This window comes from Gadus morhua, chromosome 6 (assembly GCF_902167405.1).
Source record: "Gadus morhua chromosome 6, gadMor3.0, whole genome shotgun sequence".
Lineage (NCBI taxonomy): Eukaryota > Metazoa > Chordata > Actinopteri > Gadiformes > Gadidae > Gadus > Gadus morhua.
Window position 1 is genome coordinate 25668175 of NC_044053.1, and position 20662 is coordinate 25688836.

The following is a 20662-nucleotide window of genomic DNA, read 5'->3' on the forward strand; positions in this document are numbered from 1 at the left end:
CCACCCATTTCTTGCTAAATTCATTGATAGACAGTCACTGTAGGATCCCAACCTGCTTAAAGTAAAAAAAAAAAAAAAATGTAATGGGTTAACTTAAGGTTATTTGTTACAAGCATGCAAAATCGGAAAATGGCACAGCATTAGATGAGAAAAGGCAACAAATGATTAACTCAAATTATAATTTATATTTATCCAGGAGAGAGCGTAGAGAGTACGTCCACGCGTTCACGTTCCGTGTGGACGCCCGGAACGACGTACAGCTGACGGATTACAAAGCAAATAGGACAGTCATTCATATATAATTCGGCCACACTGGCAAATCATTTAGTTTCAATCGAAAAATTAAGGTTTCCGGTTCCCACCATCCCATCTTATTCATCTCATCTTTGTTTTATTTCTGTAACCAAGAAAATACAAGACCTAGCGCATATAGGCCACATTTATTTTAAAGGATTTGACTAAATATTCGACTTATAAATAAAAACGGTTCCTCGTTCCAGCATCGAGCGCATTGATACCATTTAAGTTTCCGGTCGTGCATGCGTGGTGTATCTCTTTAAACACAGCCATGCTGTCCATCTGTCAAACGAGTATGAGGGGCCCATTATGCCCCCTGCTCCCCTTGTTGTGGTGCGCAGACATGTAGCGACGCCTGTGCGGTGGAAGAGAACGGCACAATGCTGCTCTGTAGGTACTGTGGCCACACGACTCGGTTCCTAGTCCGTTGGCGCTCTCACCGCAACGACTCGCTGCTCGGAGCCAAACCGCTTCACATTCAACTTCAACAAAACCCTAAGGGATCTCAAATCGAGGTCATTACATTTAGAACAGCAGATGTAGCCAAGCGGTGGCCGGCCGACGGGGGCTTCTCCTGGTTCCCGGGGTTCACCTGGACTTATTGCCTCATGCCCGAGGTGTGGAGCTCATCTGGGTAAGTTCAAACCACACAGTGATCCGAACCGGGATAACTCCTAACGACCATGCTGTTCTCTTCATGATGGTCCTTCCAGCCCAGCGAGTGGCCCCTGACAGCAGGTTTGACCACTCGGAGCGGACGTCTGAAGCGGATCACCGATAGCCTGTTGGCGAAAGACTTTGCTCAGCCTCCTGATCCCCAAGTCCTTCTCCAGCTGACAGCAAGGCGGGCGATACGGTTCTCTTAATCCGTTCAACTTGAGTCCCACACATGTATACACATTAAGTTTTATTGTAACAAAGCAAGTTGTACAACTCAAATTTAAAACAGTTTTTCCCCCCAGCGGAAAAGAAAACGTGATTTTAATGCGGATGAGTCGGTGGTCATTTCTTAAGCAGCGGGGGCCACAATTTACAAGCTTGTTTTTTTCTCTTTTTGTTCTCTTTATTAAAAATGTCATTTCAAATCTTATGGATATCTGTAAAACAATACAATGAAAAAAAAATCCCATAGAAATGGTGTCAAAACATCCACCTTCCCTGATAAGCCCATCACATCCCACCCCCCCTCCCCGAAAAACATTACAAGCAGGAATGAGCAGGATCTCACAAGGGACAACAGGTCATACAGAAATCATAGGGAACTAAGGAGTTGAGGAGTTCTTCTAGTGCTAGGTAACTACACCAGGTGGTCAGCCTCCAATTAATTTCTCGTTCCACTCACGGTGTCACCCTAAAGATATTTTTTGTACATTTTATTATTTTGAGATGATCTTTATTTTTTTAAGGGAGGTTTTTCACAATTCAGGGCAAAGTGCCATTGGCCTGGGAGTTAAAGAACGTAACATGGCACCAAATAGGTGGTTGCTTCAGAATGGACAGAAGCACATGGAAATCAGAAAAAACTAAATACTTTGCTCCCGATCATGGTGGATAAAGCCAACGAGGAAGAGAAGTTTGAGGGTCTGGTAGCTTTAGTCGTCCTCTCCATCGTCATCCTGAAACAAAGCGTTTAAAGCGATCAGAATAACAAATAGACAGCCTTGTAGAATAATGTTTGCACTAGGGATGTGAATAACTAAACATTTTCATGGTCAACTAGTCATTGGGTGGTATAAATGAATAATCGATTATTCGATGCGTGCCGACCTTCACAAAAGGCAGCCATTCACAAAGGCAGCCATAATCACTTAATATCTTCAACGCAAATTAACATCTACCTGTCAAGTAGTTCCAGTCAAATTGTCTGTTGTGACAAATGCAATAAACTAATCAGAAAACACGGTTATATGTTATAGACCCTATAGTATCTGTGGTATAAAGGCTGGGACGAATTTCAAATTATAAATATGTACACTTTATGTTGAAAGTATAGACCGTCGCGAATCTCCCTATGAGCTCTCTGGCTCATAGCCGAGAGGACTAAAATACCTCCCGTTGCCAAGTCGTAGCTAAGGTCCGTCCGATTTACTGCTAGAGGAGTGAACAATGTTTCCGTTGCACAAGAACCTTACGTGAAGGTAATGATAGTTCCAGGTATTAGTCAAACCCTCAGGCGTTACCAGGGAAACAAAGTTATGGCTTGAGAAAAACGTTATATTTGAAGGAAAAAAATGTTAACGGTCCTAATGTTAAAACTATTTTGACCCCTTTGGAACGAATAATCGAATATTCAAGACCCATCCCTAGCCTGCACCACACTGCTTTTTCCCCCCATAGGGACCCAGCAAAATAAACGAAATGCTCTATATTCATCAAGTTAAACTGATTGATTCTGAAGTCTTTATTTATTAAACCCATCAAAAGCCTTATTTTTTTTAATTATGACCTTTCAGATTCTGCTCAAGATCATTTAGCATGAGTGCACCCGCAATGAACGCAAGTAGCAGTAGCACTTTGGTCCACAAAATAATGATACGTGATTGATCCCAAAATAGAAAATTCATGGTAAGAGCATTCATTCAAAGTTTTGGCTATTGGCAGTAGAAAGCAGCAACACTTCTTATAGTATACATGAATAGACTGGTCTATCATTTATAAAATACAATAAGGGGTATTGATCAATTCCGCAACACATTTTATAGCATAGATTAAACTACTACTAGACAAACACGAAACAAGCTGCTTTGCTCTTTGCCAGGAACAGAAGGTTAATGGACGCCCTGAGAAGCATTACTAACCGAGTCAACCATAGCCTGGTAGAACATGAATAATATGCAATGGTAATATAACAATAACAGTAACAATTTCACTGAAACCTGCTATATTATATTATAGCAGGTTTCAGTGAAATTGTTTAGCAGCCATTTTTTTTTTACACTGCACCCAGTTGTCCTTATACATCCATGTTGAGCAGCCAATGGAATGGGTGGAAAAAATAAAATACATAGTATATATTTTCCCCAATATCTATTCACACCACATGTTGCATTGATTTTAAAAGTTGAAACATGGTTCCTGGCCGTATAACATGTCTGGCTTATTTTGGTTTTGATGACGTAATGTCTACATCGCCGCTAAAACTGGATTGGGTTGAGACAAGTAATAAATTGGGTTAAAATAAATAAACGCAGTGAGGTTATTAGAGCAGAGATCAACGTTATCCACGGTTAAGACCCTGCCAATTTCCGGCAAAACCGGCCGTGTTCAAGTAATATATAACTCAGCCCATAGGCTGTACTTTATATATTGCCAGTTTAAAGTGATTTGTGCACGTAAAATTCTCCCAATAGTCTCTTTCAGGCATTTGTTATAAAAAAAATAAAAAATTATCTATGGTTCAAAGATGGATATTGTTCCTATGTTTTAGTTGTACAAACTACTGCTGGATGTGTTACTACAATAGTTATGGAAAATCAATTTACCCTTAAGAAAATTGCAAAGAATGGCATTATATTGAATCGTGATGACCCTTATATTCCATCACCATATTGCCAATAACGGCCTAGAGCAGTCGTACCTCTCCATCTTCTCCATCATCTTCCTCATCCTCCTCTCCATCTTCGTCTCCTTCTTCATCAATGTCTTCCAGCCCCTCTTCATCCTCATCATCATCTTCTCCTTCACCCTCCTCATCATCCATGTCTGGGACCTGCAGATCAGAACAACATTTGCATCCACTGTCAGGCCTTCATCCACATTTCTCTTACAGCCAGGTGTAGTATTGGGTTAGGTCATTCTGCAGGGGTCTGGGCCAGATAGGTGGAGTTAATTAGGTGTGTATAGGAACCAGGTGAGACCCCTTACCAGGTAGTACTGCAGGGGGTTAGGCCAGATGTCATCCTTGATGACCTCTCCCAGCTCGTCTGCCCCAGCGTCAGCATGGTCGGTGAACCAGGTGAAGAAACTCTCTGGCTCCTCGTGTTGTCGCTTCCTTCCAGCCTTGTTCTGAGTCTGGCTGGAGCGCTTTGTCAGGTCCTGGACACAGATACATATTGAAATACATAACACACCACTACAAAACGCTTAAATGCGTGCTTGGTCAGGTCCTCTACAAACATTTTCATTCGCAACAAAAGACATAATGAAAACAAAGCCCAATATGAAAAAATATACTTGTAAACACTCTAAACTACTCTGGCCGAAAGTTGGAGGCCTACTTTAAGTCATATCTCCTTGTCCCCATAAACAAGATCTGGATGGATATAAAATCTCACAGACACACACACCTTTCCTGATTTCCATTTGATCTCAGTCGACTTTGAAGACGGGTCTCCACTCTCGTTGAGGTGGAACTCTTTGGAAAGAACTTTGTTTTCGAAGTACGGGTTTTCATCAAAATACTGCAACACAGAGACATGGTCTTAAGTTAGTTAGGGAAGAGGGTAGGTAGCGGGTATGAGGAATATCGAGAAGGATGACTGTACTTACAAAATCTATTCTGTAGCCCGACTTGATGTCTTCGAACTCTGTCACCTCCACCCGACTCAGGTAGTGAAGCGCCTCTTCATCTTCCTCCCCGAGTAGAGCAGAGACTGGAGACACAGAGCAGTCATGAACATCTATTCAGCCTGCATTACCCCTCCACCCAGCCAGTAGTAGAGTAGAAATTGAATCATTATTTTACGATGACAAAGTCACAACAGTGCCGTATTCCCCCCCCCCCCCCCCAAGCATAACTCCTCCACCCTCCGGCCAAGCATTGGTGTGGATGAGATGCCCACACAGAGCCTCTCTCACCTTGCGGATGGTTGACGAACGTGGTGACCCAGAAGTTTGGGATTTTGGCGATCAGTTCTGACCTCTTCTGGAAGAAGGGCTGGCGAAGTTTATTGTATTTCTGTTCTACTTTGAGGATCTCCTCGCTTGCCTGCTCATTCAACCTGATGGAAGCAGATGGAAACACATGTTATTAATCTGGTCGCGTATGTACTCCAGTTAAAAACACATTGACATAATGCCTTACCTGTCGATTTCGTTTTGAACTTCGTCGATGTGTTCAATAGCCTCCTGTTGCTCTTTTTCTGTGAAAAATAAAATATAGTTGGAAACACATTAGTAATCTCACAATAGTCCTGTACATGAAGTAGTTAGACGCAGTTCAAGGCAACTAAAGACGTCTGCATTAGGGGGTAGTTTCAAATTCTGGGGCTTACATGTTAGCTCCTGAACTTAAGTAATAGACCTCGTATCCAACACACTGCATATAACCACCTCTACCCTCATAGCGCTGACAAGTTGCATGGTAATGTCGAACATGGTGATTAGTATAGAAAAGTTAAATAACCATAGGAGCTGAATGAAAGGTAAATTGGCATTTGTTTATTGGCGGCAGCCAAGAGCAACATGAAGAAAAGCAGTGTGATTAAAATATATCAGTTTCAATATCGCAGACAGGGTTATTCATAGTGTAAGGAGTTGTACATATATTAAATGGACTTCGGTTTACTGGTGGCGGGATGAGCAACATGAATCAGCTAGCGTTAGACAACGCCACAACACTGCTAATGGTAATCTAACAAATAACACAACCAACTTTAGTACTTTACTGCGTGTGTTGGTTTGTGTGGACACAGACCGTTGAAGAACACAGGATCTGGTATCTAACTCAAACCCCCTGACGTCCAGTAAGCATCTTATAGCATCCTAGACAAGACATCGGGCTACTCGACTGGCCATGCTGTTGATGCTACAACAACTAGCACCCATGCTAACCCTCTTCCATGTTAACCAGCCACCATGCTAACATGCTACTTAGCTACACCGTGGCCTCGCAGATACCGGTGTGGACGGAGCAGCATGCTAACAGCCAAAATATAAACACCTATAATCTTCTCCCCAACTACTGCGTCCAAGGGCCCTGCAAAGAGACACGATGACCTACTTTACCCCAACACACATTTATAACCTAGTGTTGGCTTTTGTGTTGAAGCTATCTGCGCTAACGACGCTATTCCTGCTAACGAAGAGTGAAAATGGCGGTGAACGGGAGGCCTTGCTTACCGGAGGTTTCGTCCGCTCCGTCGTGGTTTGAATTCAGCTCCTTTTTACTCACTTTGGCCGCCGAAGCAGACATGGTTTCGCGAGCTGAGAGTAACCGGCGCCTGAAGGGAATATGCGGTGAGGAGCGAAGGCTGGTTCTCCTGCAGCAGGAGAGGTTTGGGTCAGTGGAGGAGTCTGAACAACGTGCTGCTGCTGTCCACACAATGTAGCCGCGGAGCTGCACGGAAGTCAAGGCGCGTCTCAGTACGACGCGCCTCGGCGAGGGGGCAGGGGGCTCCGCCTCTCAAAATAGGTCTCCTTCTCCGCTCCAAACTGGACGAGAAGCACACGAATCCCCGCCCAAAATGAAATTAGTCATGGAATAAAACATCATGGATATTATGGATATCCCGGAATAAAAATATATATTTGTTTGGAGTCACATATTGAATGCATTTAGAGCAGGCCAGTGGGCCGTGAGCGGCGCGGAGCCGCACTTGCGCACTTAGAAAAGATGCTGAATGTCACAGTCCGTCCAAATGAGCACAAAGACTAATGACGAGATGTGTCTATTTAACTATGGTATTCGTTATTTCTAAAGACCGCTGATAACGGTTTTTTTTTTTTTTTTTTTTTAAGAATTGTATTAAGTAGCCATTTTATACCAACAATATCCGTTCCCTCCAAAAAAAAATCTTGAGACAATATTGTTTCCCCTTCCGACAGTCTCCAAGGTTAGGAAGCTAATCAAGGAAAGTGTGTGGATGGAAGTGTTCCTGGACCTCTGGACTGGAGGAATCGCCTCGAAGTCTCCTACACATGACAATACATCATTTATAACGGCCTCCACCCGTAAACGGCCCTCACCTCCACCCCCCGGCCCCCCGAGTTATGGGACAAACAGCTGCTGTCCAATAATGGGCCTATTAGGCAGCCCCGTGTTGGATTACGAACTGGGGGTTGGGCACCGTGTTGTTGGTCAATCATCATCATCATCATCATCATCATCATCATCATCATCATCATCATCATCATCATCATCATCGTCGACGTCGATAGTAAAGGTGTTTACAATATACCAGTCCCCCCCCCCCCCCCCAGGCCAATACCGAGCCAAGAGAAGAGCTGCCCGGGGAGACTGAGCAGGTCCCGTATCCAAGAGCACCTCTACCGTCCCGCGGGGGAGGAGGAGGAGGAGGGTGGGAGGAGGAGGATGGGGGGGGGGGGGGGGGGGTATTCTGTTACAGAGGAGAGAGGAGGATGCGGAGCGGGCTGCAGTATAGGACACACAAACAAACCAGGCAACACATCACTGATCCGGTGCCCAAGATGTAGAGCACTCCGCTTGAGCGTGTTCAACAACATCCCGGGACCGCATCCACATAACGGTACAGCAGACCATAGCGGGACAGCAGACCGCGGGAGAGCAGACCATAGCGGGACAGCTAGCGGGACAGCAGACCGAGGGAGAGCAGACCATAGCGGGACAGCTAGCGGGACAGCAGACCGAGGGAGAGCAGACCGCGGGACAGTAGACCTGGACTCTTTCTAGGCGGGTGAAGAAGGCTCCTTCCGGGCAGCATGACGAGTTAGTTGTCCTTCAGTCAGAGCCGCAGGTTGGTCAACACTATTCCAATTTATTACAAGAATATTATATATTATACGTTATATGTATACACTAACATTATATGATATAATATATGCATACAAACACATCAATACATATGATAGATATATTTGTCTTAGATATGCAGGCCTATATATCACATCCGTCTTGTCTTCCTCAGAACTCATGTTGTGTGGGTTGAGGTGGTGACATCAGGCATATTTGTACAGTATAAATACCAAATGTATACAACTTGATAATAATATGGAATTAGATAATGGATTCACAGTATATATATATATATACTGCATATATATATATATATATATACAGTTATATGCATATGCATTCAGAGTTGTATCAGTATTAAAGTACATTCAGTACCCTCACACAGCTATATGTGCTAAAGCGGATGTAGTATTCCATTAGCGGCTGTGTGTTGGTTCTCCTGTTAACCCCTCTGGTGCAGGGAGCCAGTGGGCAAGGCTGAGAGGTCGCTCCTGTGGTTCACCTGTGAGGGAGTGGCTTCGGTCTGCTGCCCTATAGTGGGGTTACCTTTGGTCTGCTTCTTCATGGTTTGGGTCCTTTCTATTCAGATCAATTCTGTTGTAATTTAACAGCCCTTCATAGGTACAGTCTCAAAGGGCTTGTATGACCCCCTCCCCCCTGACCCTAGCCCCCCAGAGTGCAAGAAAAAGCTCCCTTAACTAGCAAGGAAGAAATCTTGAGAAGGAACACAGAGTGGGGGATCCCTCCCTCCAGGGATGATCAGGGCCGGAATTGACGTACATATATCCAGGAAAAAAAATATTAAATCAACGATGGGTTGCTGGCCGGTTAACCATAAGGAGAGTCCAGGCCTCCAGTTGGAGTCACCGCAACACGCTAGAGTAGACAGAACTGTTTTGAACTCAGTCCTGTTTTTCTTTGTTGGGAATGCTCTTACACCATCCACACAGCACAATCAAATCATATTATTACTACACTAAACACAATATTTTATGTGAGGTCTTCCATCTTTGTGGTGATCACTGAGCCAGGTCCCCCTGGTCCTGGCTCATACAGGGACTGATGGACTAGTCCCGGCCCCGGATCTAGTGGACTAGTCCTGGCCCAGGATCTAGACCTAGTGGAAAGGTCCTGGATCTAGCTGACTTTTGGTTGTAGCTGACTGGTCCTTTTCTAACCCAATGGTCCTGTTCCAACCCACTGGTCCCAGATCTAGCTGACTTTTGGTTCTATCTAACTGGTCCTGGTTCTAGCTGACTAGTCAGGGTTCTCTCTAGGGTCTAACTGACTGGTCTTTGTTGTCGCTAGGGTCTAACTTACTGGTCTTGGTTCTCTCTAGGGTCTAACTGACTAGTCAGGGTTCTCGCTAGGGTCTAACTGACTGGTCTGGGTTCTGTCTAGGGTCTAACTGACTGGTCAGGGTTCTCTCTAGGGTCCGACTGACTAGTCTTGATTCTCTACTGGTTGGTGGACTAGCGGTGGTTCCCTGGTCGTGATGTTGTCCAGCGCTCAGCAGATGCTGCAGGAGAGCCGGTCCAAGATCGAGTCACTCCGGCTCCAGATCCTAAAGGCTGCCCAGAGCGGAGAGACAGAAGAGGGGAACCTCTCCCCTCAGACAGGTGGGAAGACCAGCCTCATAACTCCTAACCCGCGCGCTTTACGCCTCGTTTCCACATACGTACATTCTTGTATGCGATCCAACCGCCTCCGACCGAAAGTCCATTCATTCCTATGTGATTCTCCGTAATGTCCGTTTTACCTTCGAGACTCCTCCCCTCCGTAAAATTTCTGTCCGGTGTGTCCGTAATATACGTTCAAAAAATGTAACTTTCGCCGTCGTTTTACGGAGATACCGTATGAAAGTTTTTATGTTTTTCACAAAACATGTAAGTACCTGGCAGGCCAAACTCCTCGCCGATCTCTTTCCAAGCCTGGTTGGTTATCTCTGTGTAGGCCTATGTCGATCCTCATGTTCCAAAGTACCGGTCTCCTAAAAACGGCCATTATCATACGTTCCCCGATCTTTTTGGCTGGCGTATATAAATTCATGTCCGTACGTAAAACAGTAGTGACCACTTCCGTAAATTTACGGAAGCATGGATACGAAAAACATACGTATGTGGAAACGAGGCTCCACGTAACCCCTATCCTCAGCTCATTGGGATCCTCCTCATGACTCCTAACCCAAGCTCTTTAGGATCCTCCACTTCATTCCCAACCCCAGCTCTTTAGGATTCTCCTCCCGAGTCCTAACCCCAGCTCTTTAGGATGCTCCTTACACCCATCCCCAGCTCATTACGGTCCTCATAACTCATAACCCCAGCTTATTATCTTCCTCATAACTCCACTCCCAGCTCAATAAGATCCTCCTCATAGCTCCTAACCCCAGCTCATTAAGATCCTCCACGTAACCCCTAACCCCAGCTCATTAAGATCCTCCTCATAACTCCTAACCCCAGCTCATTATGGTCCTCTCTCTCCAGTCAGAGTAACAGTATTTACAGTACCTAAAGGTATATTGTGGATGTGTACGTGTGCAGATGTTTCCCGGCGGACAGAGCTCCAGCATTACATCCAGAGAGAGAGCGATGCCCTGGCCCTGGCCACCGACATCGCCTCTAGCCTGCAGGACCTCAAGAACATGGAGCCCTCAGCCTCTACTGAGGTACACTCTCAGCCTCTTATGAGGTACGCTCTCAGCCTATACTGAGGTACGCTCTCAGCCTCTAATGAGATACACTCTCAGCCTATACTGAAGTACGCTCTCAGCCTCTACTGAGGTACGCTCTAAGGGTCTACTGAGGTATGCTCTCAGCCTCTACTGAGATACGCTCTCAGCCTCTACTGAGGTACGCTCTCAGTGTCTACTGAGGTAGGCTCTCAGGGTCTACCGATGTACGCTCTCAGGGTTTACTGAGGTATGCTTTCAGCCTCTACTGAGGTACGCTCTCAGTGTGGGCGGCATTAGGCTCAGGAGGTTGGCTAGTAGCCGGGAAGTTGCTGATTCGTGTCCCTGAGCAGGACACCTCACCCTGACTGCTCCAGACGAGCTGGCTGTCGCCTTGCGTGGTTGAAAACACCGTCAGTGTGTGAATGTGTGCATGAATGGGTGAATGTTCTGCAATATTCTAAAGCGCTTTGGGTGGCCACTCGTTAGAAAAACGTGGTATAAATGAAGTCCGTTAACATTTACTGAGGAAGGCCTACAGCATCTCCTTAAGAAGGCCTGGTGGGGTGTGAGTGTTGTTGTTGGCATTGCCCTGATGATGTCCTCAAGTATCTGGTACATCAAAGTATCATCATGATTAGGTCATGGCAACACTGAATCCAGTATCATCCTGCCCACCAGGCGCTGGTGAGGGTCTGTGACACAACCCGTCGGCTGGAGCTCCTGAAGACGTCCCTGGACCGGTGCCAGGAGGAGCCCAGAGACCATGTTCCCTCAGTGCCTCCTTCTACAGAGCATGCCTCCCTCAGCTTCTCGCCCTCCACGCTCCTCACAAAACCAGCCTGCTTAACCGGTAACCAAACCAGAACACAACCCACCCAGAACACAACCCACCCACCCAGAACACAACCCACCAAGAACACAACCCAGCTACCCAGAACACAACCCACCCACTCAGAACACAACCCACCCAGAACACAACCCACCAAGAACACAACCCAGCTACCCAGAACACAACCCACCCACTCAGAACACAACCCACCCAGAACGCAACCCACCCACCCAGAACACAGCCCACCTACCCAAAACACAACCCACCCAGAACACAACCCAGCTACCCAGAACACAACCCACCTAGAACACAACCCACCCACCCAGAACACAACCCACCCACCAAGAACACCGCCCACTTACCAAAAACACAACCCACCCAGAACACAACCCAGCTACCCAGAACACAACCCACCTAGAACACAACCCACCCACCCAGAACACAACCCACCTAGAACACAACCCACCCACCCAGAACACAACCCACCCACCTAGAACACAACCCACCTACCCAGAACACAACCCACCCAGAACACAACCCACCCAGAACTCAACCCACCCACCCAGAACACAGCCCTCCTACCCAAAACACAACCCACCCAGAACACAACCCAGCTACCCAGAACACAACCCACCTAGAACACAACCCACCCACCCAGAACACAACCCACCCACCCAGAACACAACCCACCCACCCAGAGCACAACCCACCCAGAACACAACCCAGCTACCCAGAACACAACCCACCCACCCAGATAACAACCCACCCAGAACACAACCCAGTTTAAGGAGCAGATATGGCTGAAACTAAGACTTTGAGGGACTGACAGCCTAATTGTAGGCTGTATTTATCAGAGCCCATCTTCCCCCAACGCCAACAGCGAAGAAGATAGGCAAGATAATAAAGACCATAGTCAAGATGAAGCCTACACATCTCTTGATGGCAGTGGACTTCAATATGCCCAGCATCAACTGGACAACAGTTACCACAACAAAAGGTCAGTGCCACATGAGTCAAACTTTTCTTGAGACCATCAGAGACACCTTTCTGGACCAGCACATAAACCAGTCTACCTGACACAATCACAGACAAATCGGCAACATACTGGATCTTGTGATCACCAAAGAAGAGGACATGGTTGAGAACCTTCAATATCTACCAGGACTAAGCACGAGTGTCCACGTCTGTATGAGCTTCAACCTGAGAGTGTACACCGAACCAAATGATAAAGCAGACCCGAAATTCCGAAATCATGAATCATAATCATAAGAGACTACGACGGACTAAATAGCTGTATACAGGAAACAAACAGGACTGATATACTCCACCATATGAGTGTAGAGGAGGCCTGGCTCTATTTCACCAGTGTTTTCAACTCGGCCATGGACTAGTACATCCCAAAATCCTGCCAAAAAAGGATAAAAGGCAAAGCTCTGGATTAACAGGCAGGCGATGGCCCAGAGAAAGAAGAAGTATAACTGCTGGCAGCGGTACATGCAGACCGGGAACTACATTGACTACGTCAGAGCAGCCAGATATAGGAGCAACCTGATCAACAGTACCCGTATGCTCTGCCGAGAGTTGAAACATGATCTATCTCACAACATCAAGACTGATCCAAGGGCGTTTTGGCGATACATGAATAGCAAATTGAAAAATCGCCCCTAACTAGGAGACCTGCAGCAAGAGGATGGCTTACTGACCAAGGATGACAGCAAGAAAGCTCAATTGCTAAACAACTTCTTTGCCAGAGTCTTCACCAGGGAAAAAATGGACAACATGCCAGATGCCTGGAGCCCATAGTAAATCTGGATATCCCAGCTGATATGGTAGAGAAAAAACTAAAGAGGCTAAAACCCATAAAATCATCCAGACCATATGGACTGCACCCCAGAGACCTCCAGGAAACAGCATCTACAGTTGGCCTCTAATTGTCATTGATTTTCAACAAGTCACTGGTGGAGAACCGACTTCCGGAAGCCTGGAAGTCCAGCAACATTACACCAGTCCACAAGAAGGGAAAGAAGACAGTACCAGGCAACTACAGACATGTTAGCCTCACGTCAGTTGTCAGTAAAGTTATGGAATCACTTGTCAGGGTGGGATTTGTTTCGACACATGACTATTTTTGTGATGCTCAACATGGTTTTTCCCAGGGAGGTCCTGCAGGACCCAGCTCCTGGTAACACTGGAGATATGGACAGACACCTGGATTTTAAGAAGGCCTTTGTCAGTGTGCCTCATACTCGTCTCTACCAGAAGTTGCGAGCTTAAGGCGTGGGCGGCAACCTCCTGAACTGGATCCAGCACTTCCTCATGGGCCGCAAAAAGAGTGACCGTAAAAAAACTTCTCTGACTGGGCCACTGTACTGATTGGAATCCCTCAGGGGAGCGTCCTAGGACCGATACTGTATGTCATTTTCATAAATGACCTCCCCGACATGATCCGAAGCACAGCGAAGATATTTGCTGACAACACCAAGATCTTCAACAGAATGATAACCTGAGGCGACCACCGTCAGATCCAGGAAGACCTTGACATCCTGCTTAAATGGTCAGAAGAATGGCAGCTCGGCTTCAATGAGGGAAAATGCAAAGTGGTTCATCTTGGCAGCAACAACCCCGAACTAGATTATACAATGAATGGTGTTACCCTGATCAATGACACATCAGAGACATTTTTGTGTGTTTTTTTAAGGCAAAATTTAAAAGCTCTCTGTTACATAGTGTTTTCGGGAGAGACATGCTGGGTAAAAAACATTATGTTTTGAAACACAAAAATAATCGTTATTTTAATATTGACCAAAATAATCGTTATTATGATATTCTCCGTAATTGAGCAGCACTATAGAGCTCGTAAGTATGCCCTTCCGGTAGACCCCCATGGGACCTCTGAGATCGTAAAATATGAATGGGTTTCAATGGACGGAAAGCAATTATTTTCTGGTCCCAGTCTTTGTATGCCCTGGATTACATATATGTTGTTTGTGGATTTAAATTATAATTTTTCGTGCAAAGAAAACAAAAAAAATTCACGAGGAAGGTGATAATGTTAGGTTTTGTGTGAGGCCGCTTTGTGAACTACAGCCCCTCGCTGCTCTTGACCCGAATGATATACGTACCCACCACTCTTGTACAGACATGGCAATCTCTCTGCTCCACTTCACCGCCCTTTTCCAAGGGGAGGATAACAGCATCGAAAGAGGTGAAAACCATTGCCCATAACCACATGCCCCATAAGTCGGGGCATGTGTAGATTTTCAGTTATGCCGATGGGGAGATTGTTAGTCTTGTCCACGCCAGTCGCAGGGAGCCTGACGTCACATTCGAGACATGTAGTCTTTCTCATTATGTTTTCTCTGCAGCCTTTAACTGAACAATTGCACAATAAACTGTGAAACTATTGACATGAAGAATGATCATTTAAATCAACAAGCAACATATGTGTAATCCAGGGCAAAAGACAAAAGAAAGAAAGAAAATAATTACTTTCTTTATATTGACTCCCATTCTAATTTTCCTCGCCCAGAGGTCCCATGAGATGTCTACCGGAAGGGGCGTACTTACGAGCTCCATGGGAATGTAATCTGGTCTCCACGATATCTATCTGACAGCAAAGAGGTCGAGAAGATCCAACGACGAGCTACGAAGCTAATACCAAGCCTCCGATCCCTCCCTTATGAAGAACTTGTCTCCAGTCAAACTACCATCACTGATGCACAGGAGACGACGTGGTGATATGATACAAATTTACAAGATCAGGAATGGTATGGACAGAATGGAGCCCGGGCTCTTCTTCCAACGACCATTTCACACAGGGGACGTAGGCTCGATGTGCGAGGCTAAATCTTCAGCCAAAGAATTGTAGCCGATTGGAACTCCCTACCTGAGAATGTGATCATGAGTGATATTATGAACTGTTTCATGTCAAGACTGGACCGTTTCTAGCATCACAAGCAGTATAAGATACCGTGATTTACCGTTAAGTTGTAATATACAGTAAAAGGCCCACTATACAGGATCGGCCATTCCCTTGCTGTTTTCTCGGTTGGTGCTCGCATTTTTCTCTACAGAGCTCCCCCTACAGCTTCGGAGTAGATATTTTCAACACTGTCGTAACAACTCGTTGACAACCCTTCTCCATCCATATCTACGCTAGCCGTGCGCATTTGTTTTTAAAGAAGCCGGCGGATGCGTGGAGCCATGTCCGAGATAGGTGTTCATAAAGAGTAGACAAGGTTATACATTTAGAAATCATGTATTTAGGGTTATTTTTTTAACAGAATGATCAGTGTAAGAGGGTTGGCCAACATAATACATAACGATAGCTTGAACATTTTGCGTTATGGCAGCATGGCCGCCTGGGTGTGGGAAGGAGAGTTGTCATAGCCAGCTGCTGGGTCTGGAAGATTAGGGACACCAGACTGACCCCAGGGCCCACTACACGGGCTTCAGGGTGCGCCGCCTGGACGTTTAGATGCTGGTAAATAAACATTGTAAATAATCATTATGCATATCGTTTTTGTATGTTTCATACATTCTTGCCTTACGGCTATTGTGTAGCATCTTCTTAAGGGTTCTCTGGATGAAGGTTTCCTCGTAACACTTGTAGCCGCACAAGTTTGGATGTGGGTTGTGGCTGTACCGGGGCAAGCAGGCCGAACCGTCTTGGGTCCTCAAGCCTCATAACGATCTTGCGAGGAAGGCCGGTTTCACTTCTTATGCTCCTGGAGAGGATGTCCGTCTGTATGCCAGATGTGGGAGTACAGTTTGCCTGCCCCTCATCTGGAGAGTCACACTTGTCTTCGCCAATGTCCAGGGACTGCTTGCTACAAAGAATGAATCAGTAATTGTGGATATACATATATTATTATGAGGAAAGACATGCAGGCTACCATGGAATGCACTTACCTTGACTTCAAAACAACAACTGCTCCCTCTTCATCAAGTGGCTGAACACCAAGTTCAGGATTGGCTTACTGTGTTTCGCTGTGTGAAAAGATGGGCGTCCATAATTAAGCATGTGCAACATAATGAAAGCCGGTTGTAGAAAATCATATACTGTAGATGGAAACTTACAGGTCAGATTCCTTTGTGATGCTTGACACCAGTGGTTGATGTGGTCTGTGGTAGTGTTTGCCAACACTTGAAACTAAGAAAAATGGCAAAGCAATCTTTTTACAAAGTGCAGGGTACTGCATTATATGGCAAGCCGGACAAATAACTTGATATAAGCATAATGTGCTTGGTAGTGAACTTGTAAACTAACACCCCAGCTAGCAAGCAAGCTAGAAACATGCAGGGCTCACAACAAAACGGTCGATCAAACACATTTTTTGCAGAGACTATCAACATTGAGAAAGCCACAATACAAAGAAAAACAAAAAACAAAGTTCACCCAAGGATACTTACAATTTCAAGAGCAACACGGCCAATTCGGCATCAGATTTGCTTCTGAATCTTCTTTTTTTTTCAGTTCACGCCATTCCTGAAAAGCTTGCCCACGTTTACTCATGTCTGGCCTCTCTGTTGGTCAGTCTCTCTTATATCTTCTTCTGTTCCTCCGACATTGGGTTCCTCTGTCTATTTTTATCCGTCTGATCCATTATGAATGTAACAATCCCTTCGCTACTTGCGTTACTATTTCATTCCTACTGACCGCCAGAGGCGGTGCTTAAGCACTGGATGTTCAATCTCGCGCATGCGCAGGTCGAGTAATTATACCAACAAAGTCACCTGTGACACCTGGGTGACCCGAGAATGTCTATATATTCCTGAAGTCACCTGAGGATCTGTTCCTTCTATTTTCTCGCGGTAGCGGACTAGCAGGACAGACAAACATTGTTTGTTGTAAAAATACCATATTAGCTTGTCGCAAGTAGTCTTGTAACCCAAGGGTTGGTGCCTCGATTTGACTTTGTCCATCAAAGGCTGCGACCTGCAATTTGTTCGATTTCGGCCAGGGGTGAGTAAAGTGTGTAGGCTACGTGTAGCCGTCAGCGAGCATGGCAGCTGATATCACCTTTCCACCTTTACTTTAATTTGCTTAGAGCATCAGTTGAACAATTGTTGACAGGGGGGGGGCAAAAAGTTAGCATTGGCAGGACCGGTTGTAATTTTTTATTTTGAGGCGGCAGGGGGTGTAGTCGCAGCTAAATGTAACTAATAAAGTTACTTGTAATCCAACTTAGTTACTTTTAAAATCAAGTAATCAGTAAAGTAACTAAGTTACTATTTTAAGGAGTAACTAGTAATCAGTAATCGGATTACTTTTTCAAGGTAACTGTGGCCACACTGTATTTTCCTCGTTGCTCGGGTTTGCTGCCCGTGTGGGCCGCCTTGGGAATTTGCTTTCTCAGATTGTTCTGGCTCTGTCTCAAACTATACGGGGGTCAGGTGCCGATCCTTAAGCGCAGACCCAGGCCAGGGGCCTCTGCGGTACCCCGTGCCAATAGCTCTCATTTATTTGGCCGCGATCTCAGCCACACATGCAAGGGTGGATAACCAGACGGTAGGGTCCCTACCTAGTCAGGCAGTTTCTGAAGGCCAAGAAGCTTCAACCGCCACCATCCCTGAGGGCACCATCATGGGACTTGCAAGTTGCTCTGAGGTCCTTACGTCTACCCCCATTTGAGCCGCTAAGTCATGCAGACCTGACGCGGCTTTCCATGAAGAAGACATTCCTCCTTGCCATTGTGACTGCAAAACGGGTCGTGAACTCCATGCCTTGTCATTGAGTCAGGCGTGTTTGCGCTGGTACGCAGATGGGTCAGGAGTGGTGCTCTGGCCGAATCCATCCTTCCTACACAAATTATTGTCTCCCCATCATGTAAACCAATCAATCGAGTTGGCTGCTTTCAATCCCCCAGGCTCTCCAGAAGGTGCAGAAAGAGTGTGAGACCTGTTGTGCCTGGTGCGGGCGCTTAGGGCGTATGTTGATGTGACAACCAGCTTGCGTAAGACGGATAACCTCTTTGTCTGTTACGGGGGCTGCAGGAAGGGGGCTGCCCTGTTGAAACAGAGACTCTCCAACTGGATTGTGGATGTGGTCTTGAATGCATATAGAGCACAGGGGCTCCCTGTGCCCTTGGCTGTTAAATGCCACTCTACCAGGAGTATGGCTAAATCATGGGTTGCCTTGAAGGGGGTTCCACTTCAGGACATTTGCTCCGCGGCTACATGGTCCTCATCATGTACGTTAACCCGATTCTACAGTGTTAATGTCGCTGCTCCTCATCCTGTGGCGACGGCTGTCTTGTCGACGGCTTCAAGCCCTTAATTGGTGAGCACTCTTTGTGACCTTTTTGGTACTAGTCATCCAGTGCTAAAGCACCGCCTCTGGCGGTCCATAAGAATGAAATAGAACGATAGTTATGTATGTAACCACGGTACTATGTATTCCGGATGAGCGACAGAGTTCTCTGTCAATCAGACTTCTCAGATTCCGCGAGAAGACCCAGTTGGAACAGATCCTCGGGGTGACTTCCGGAATATATAGACATTTAAGATTCAAGATTCAAGATGGTTTTATTGTCATATGCACAACAATTACAGAGCAGTCGCTGGCAATGAAATTCTTTTGTCTTGGGCTCCTCCAACAGTGCAATATAAGAGAAAGTAAAAGTATAAGAGAAACACAAGTAGGAAGGCTGAGACTTAAATAATAAAAATAAAAATGAATATAATAATAATAATGATAATAATAATAATAAAAATTAAGTGTATAAGAGGAACACAAGTAGGAGAGCAGAGACCTAAATGCAAAACTAAATAAATGTCAAATTTAAACAGACATGTTTATCTAGATGTCGACTGGTATAAAGTGGCAAGTTATAAAGTGGCAAGTTATAAAGTGTTATAGTGGTGAGCTAAGTAGCTCAGGAGTTCAGTAGGCCCGTGGGATGAAACTGTCCCTGAGTCTGGTGGTGCGAGACCGGATGCTGCGGTAGCGTCTACCATACGGAAGCAGCTGAAACAGTTTATTACTGGGGTGATGAGGGTCTTTAATAATCCGGTTAGTCTACTTCCTGCAGCGCTAAGTGTAGTGGTCCTCCATGGATGGCAGCTCCGTCCTGGTAATGTGATGGGCAGCTTTCACCACCCTCTGTAATTTCTTCCGGTTGAGGGCGGAGCAATTGCCGTACCAGGCGGTGATGCTGCCGGTCAGGATACTCTCTATGGTGCACCTGTAGAAGTTGCAAAGTATCCTGGAGTCCATGTTGAACCTCCACAAACTATCACAATGACTCTTAACCTGCTATCAAATTAAGCTAAAAGACTTGCATAGTTCCCCTTAAGACCGAAAACAACAGTCATCACAACTCCATATTCCGTATAAATGGTATCCAGGTATCAAGGTACAACCAACGCAGAACACAACACACCCAGAACACAACCCGATTCAAAACACAACCCGCCCAGAACACAACCCGATTCAAAAGACAACCCACCCAGAACACAACTTACCCATCCAAACACAACCCACCCAGAACACAACCTGATTCAAACACAACCCACCCAGAACACAAACCTCCCAGAACACAACCAACCCACCCAAAACACAACCCACCCAGAATACAACCCACCCATCCAGAACATAACCCACCCAGAACACAACCCACCCACCCAGAACAAAACCAACCCGCCTAGAACTCGACCCACTAAAAACCTGACCCACACAGAACACAACTCAGCAGTCAATCAACCAACCAACCAATCAGCAAGCACACAACCAACCTGCACATCGGCACAATTTTATTTGATATAAATATAGCATTTATTTGTGGCTGTATTTTATTAATTTCAGATTATTGTTGATCTTTTCAGGCAAACTTGAAGTACAGCTTCTCGGCTGTGAAGATCTGCTGGAGTCTCTGACAGGAACGGGATTGCCCCTGACTTCCTGTAAAGGTAAGTCCCTCAGTTGCCGTGCTAAGCTAGCCTTATGAGACCCTCCTGTGAGCCTCACTTGAAACCAACTATCAAACCCAAAGAGTGGACAGACCAAACAGCGCTAGGGGAAGGGAGTTTCAGTTACCACTAACCCTAGTGATGGTAGGGAGAGAGGCGGCTGGAAGGAAGGGAGCAGAGAGGGAGGGAGGAGCCTAGGAGGAAGAGAGCAGAGAGGGAGGGAGGAGGCTGGGAGGAAGGGAGCGGAGAGAGAGGGAGGAGGCTGAGAGGAGGGGGGGGGGGCTGGGAGGGAGGGAGCAGC

The 20662-nt window shown here is 45.9% G+C and overlaps 2 protein-coding genes across 6 annotated transcripts in view; one reads left to right on the forward strand and one right to left on the reverse strand.

The window, feature by feature from the left end:
• Nucleotides 1–1231: 1231 nt before the first annotated feature.
• seta (SET nuclear proto-oncogene a) lies at nucleotides 1232–6932 on the reverse strand. Its single transcript, XM_030357889.1, has 8 exons — nucleotides 6358–6932; nucleotides 5321–5378; nucleotides 5095–5237; nucleotides 4786–4889; nucleotides 4584–4697; nucleotides 4162–4332; nucleotides 3875–4006; nucleotides 1232–1913 (listed from the first exon to the last, which is right to left on the reverse strand). Exons 1-8 carry the CDS (start codon nucleotides 6428–6430, stop codon nucleotides 1890–1892), a joined length of 819 nt encoding a protein of 272 aa, XP_030213749.1. The 5' UTR covers nucleotides 6431–6932; the 3' UTR covers nucleotides 1232–1889.
• Nucleotides 6933–7579: 647 nt separating this feature from the next.
• Nucleotides 7580–20662, forward strand: part of LOC115545070 (serine/threonine-protein kinase N2) — a 33709-nt gene continuing 20626 nt past the window's right edge. For 4 of the 5 annotated variants that reach the window (XM_030357862.1, XM_030357863.1, XM_030357865.1 and 1 more), the window contains exons 1-5: nucleotides 7580–7952; nucleotides 9428–9570; nucleotides 10492–10616; nucleotides 11301–11472; nucleotides 20278–20361. In XM_030357862.1, coding sequence (XP_030213722.1) covers nucleotides 9447–9570; nucleotides 10492–10616; nucleotides 11301–11472; nucleotides 20278–20361 — 505 coding nt within the window. In that variant the 5' untranslated portion in view covers nucleotides 7580–7952; nucleotides 9428–9446. The remainder of the gene's footprint in view (nucleotides 7953–9427; nucleotides 9571–10491; nucleotides 10617–11300; nucleotides 11473–20277; nucleotides 20362–20662) is intronic. The other variant, XM_030357864.1, reaches the window with a different exon arrangement.

What these genes read in the sequence shown, in the direction of transcription:
- seta (XM_030357889.1), bottom strand. Translation starts at nt 6,430, where the DNA reads ATGTCTGCTTCGGCGGCCAAAGTGAGTAAAAAGGAGCTGAATTCAAAC. An exon ending in CGGAGCGGACGAAACCTCCG is followed by an intron (nt 5,379 to 6,357) that starts GTAAGCAAGGCC and finishes TATTTTTCACAG; the next exon opens with AAAAAGAGCAACAGGAGGCT. An exon ending in ATGATGGAGAAGATGGAGAG is followed by an intron (nt 1,914 to 3,874) that starts GTACGACTGCTC and finishes GCTTTGTTTCAG; the next exon opens with GATGACGATGGAGAGGACGA.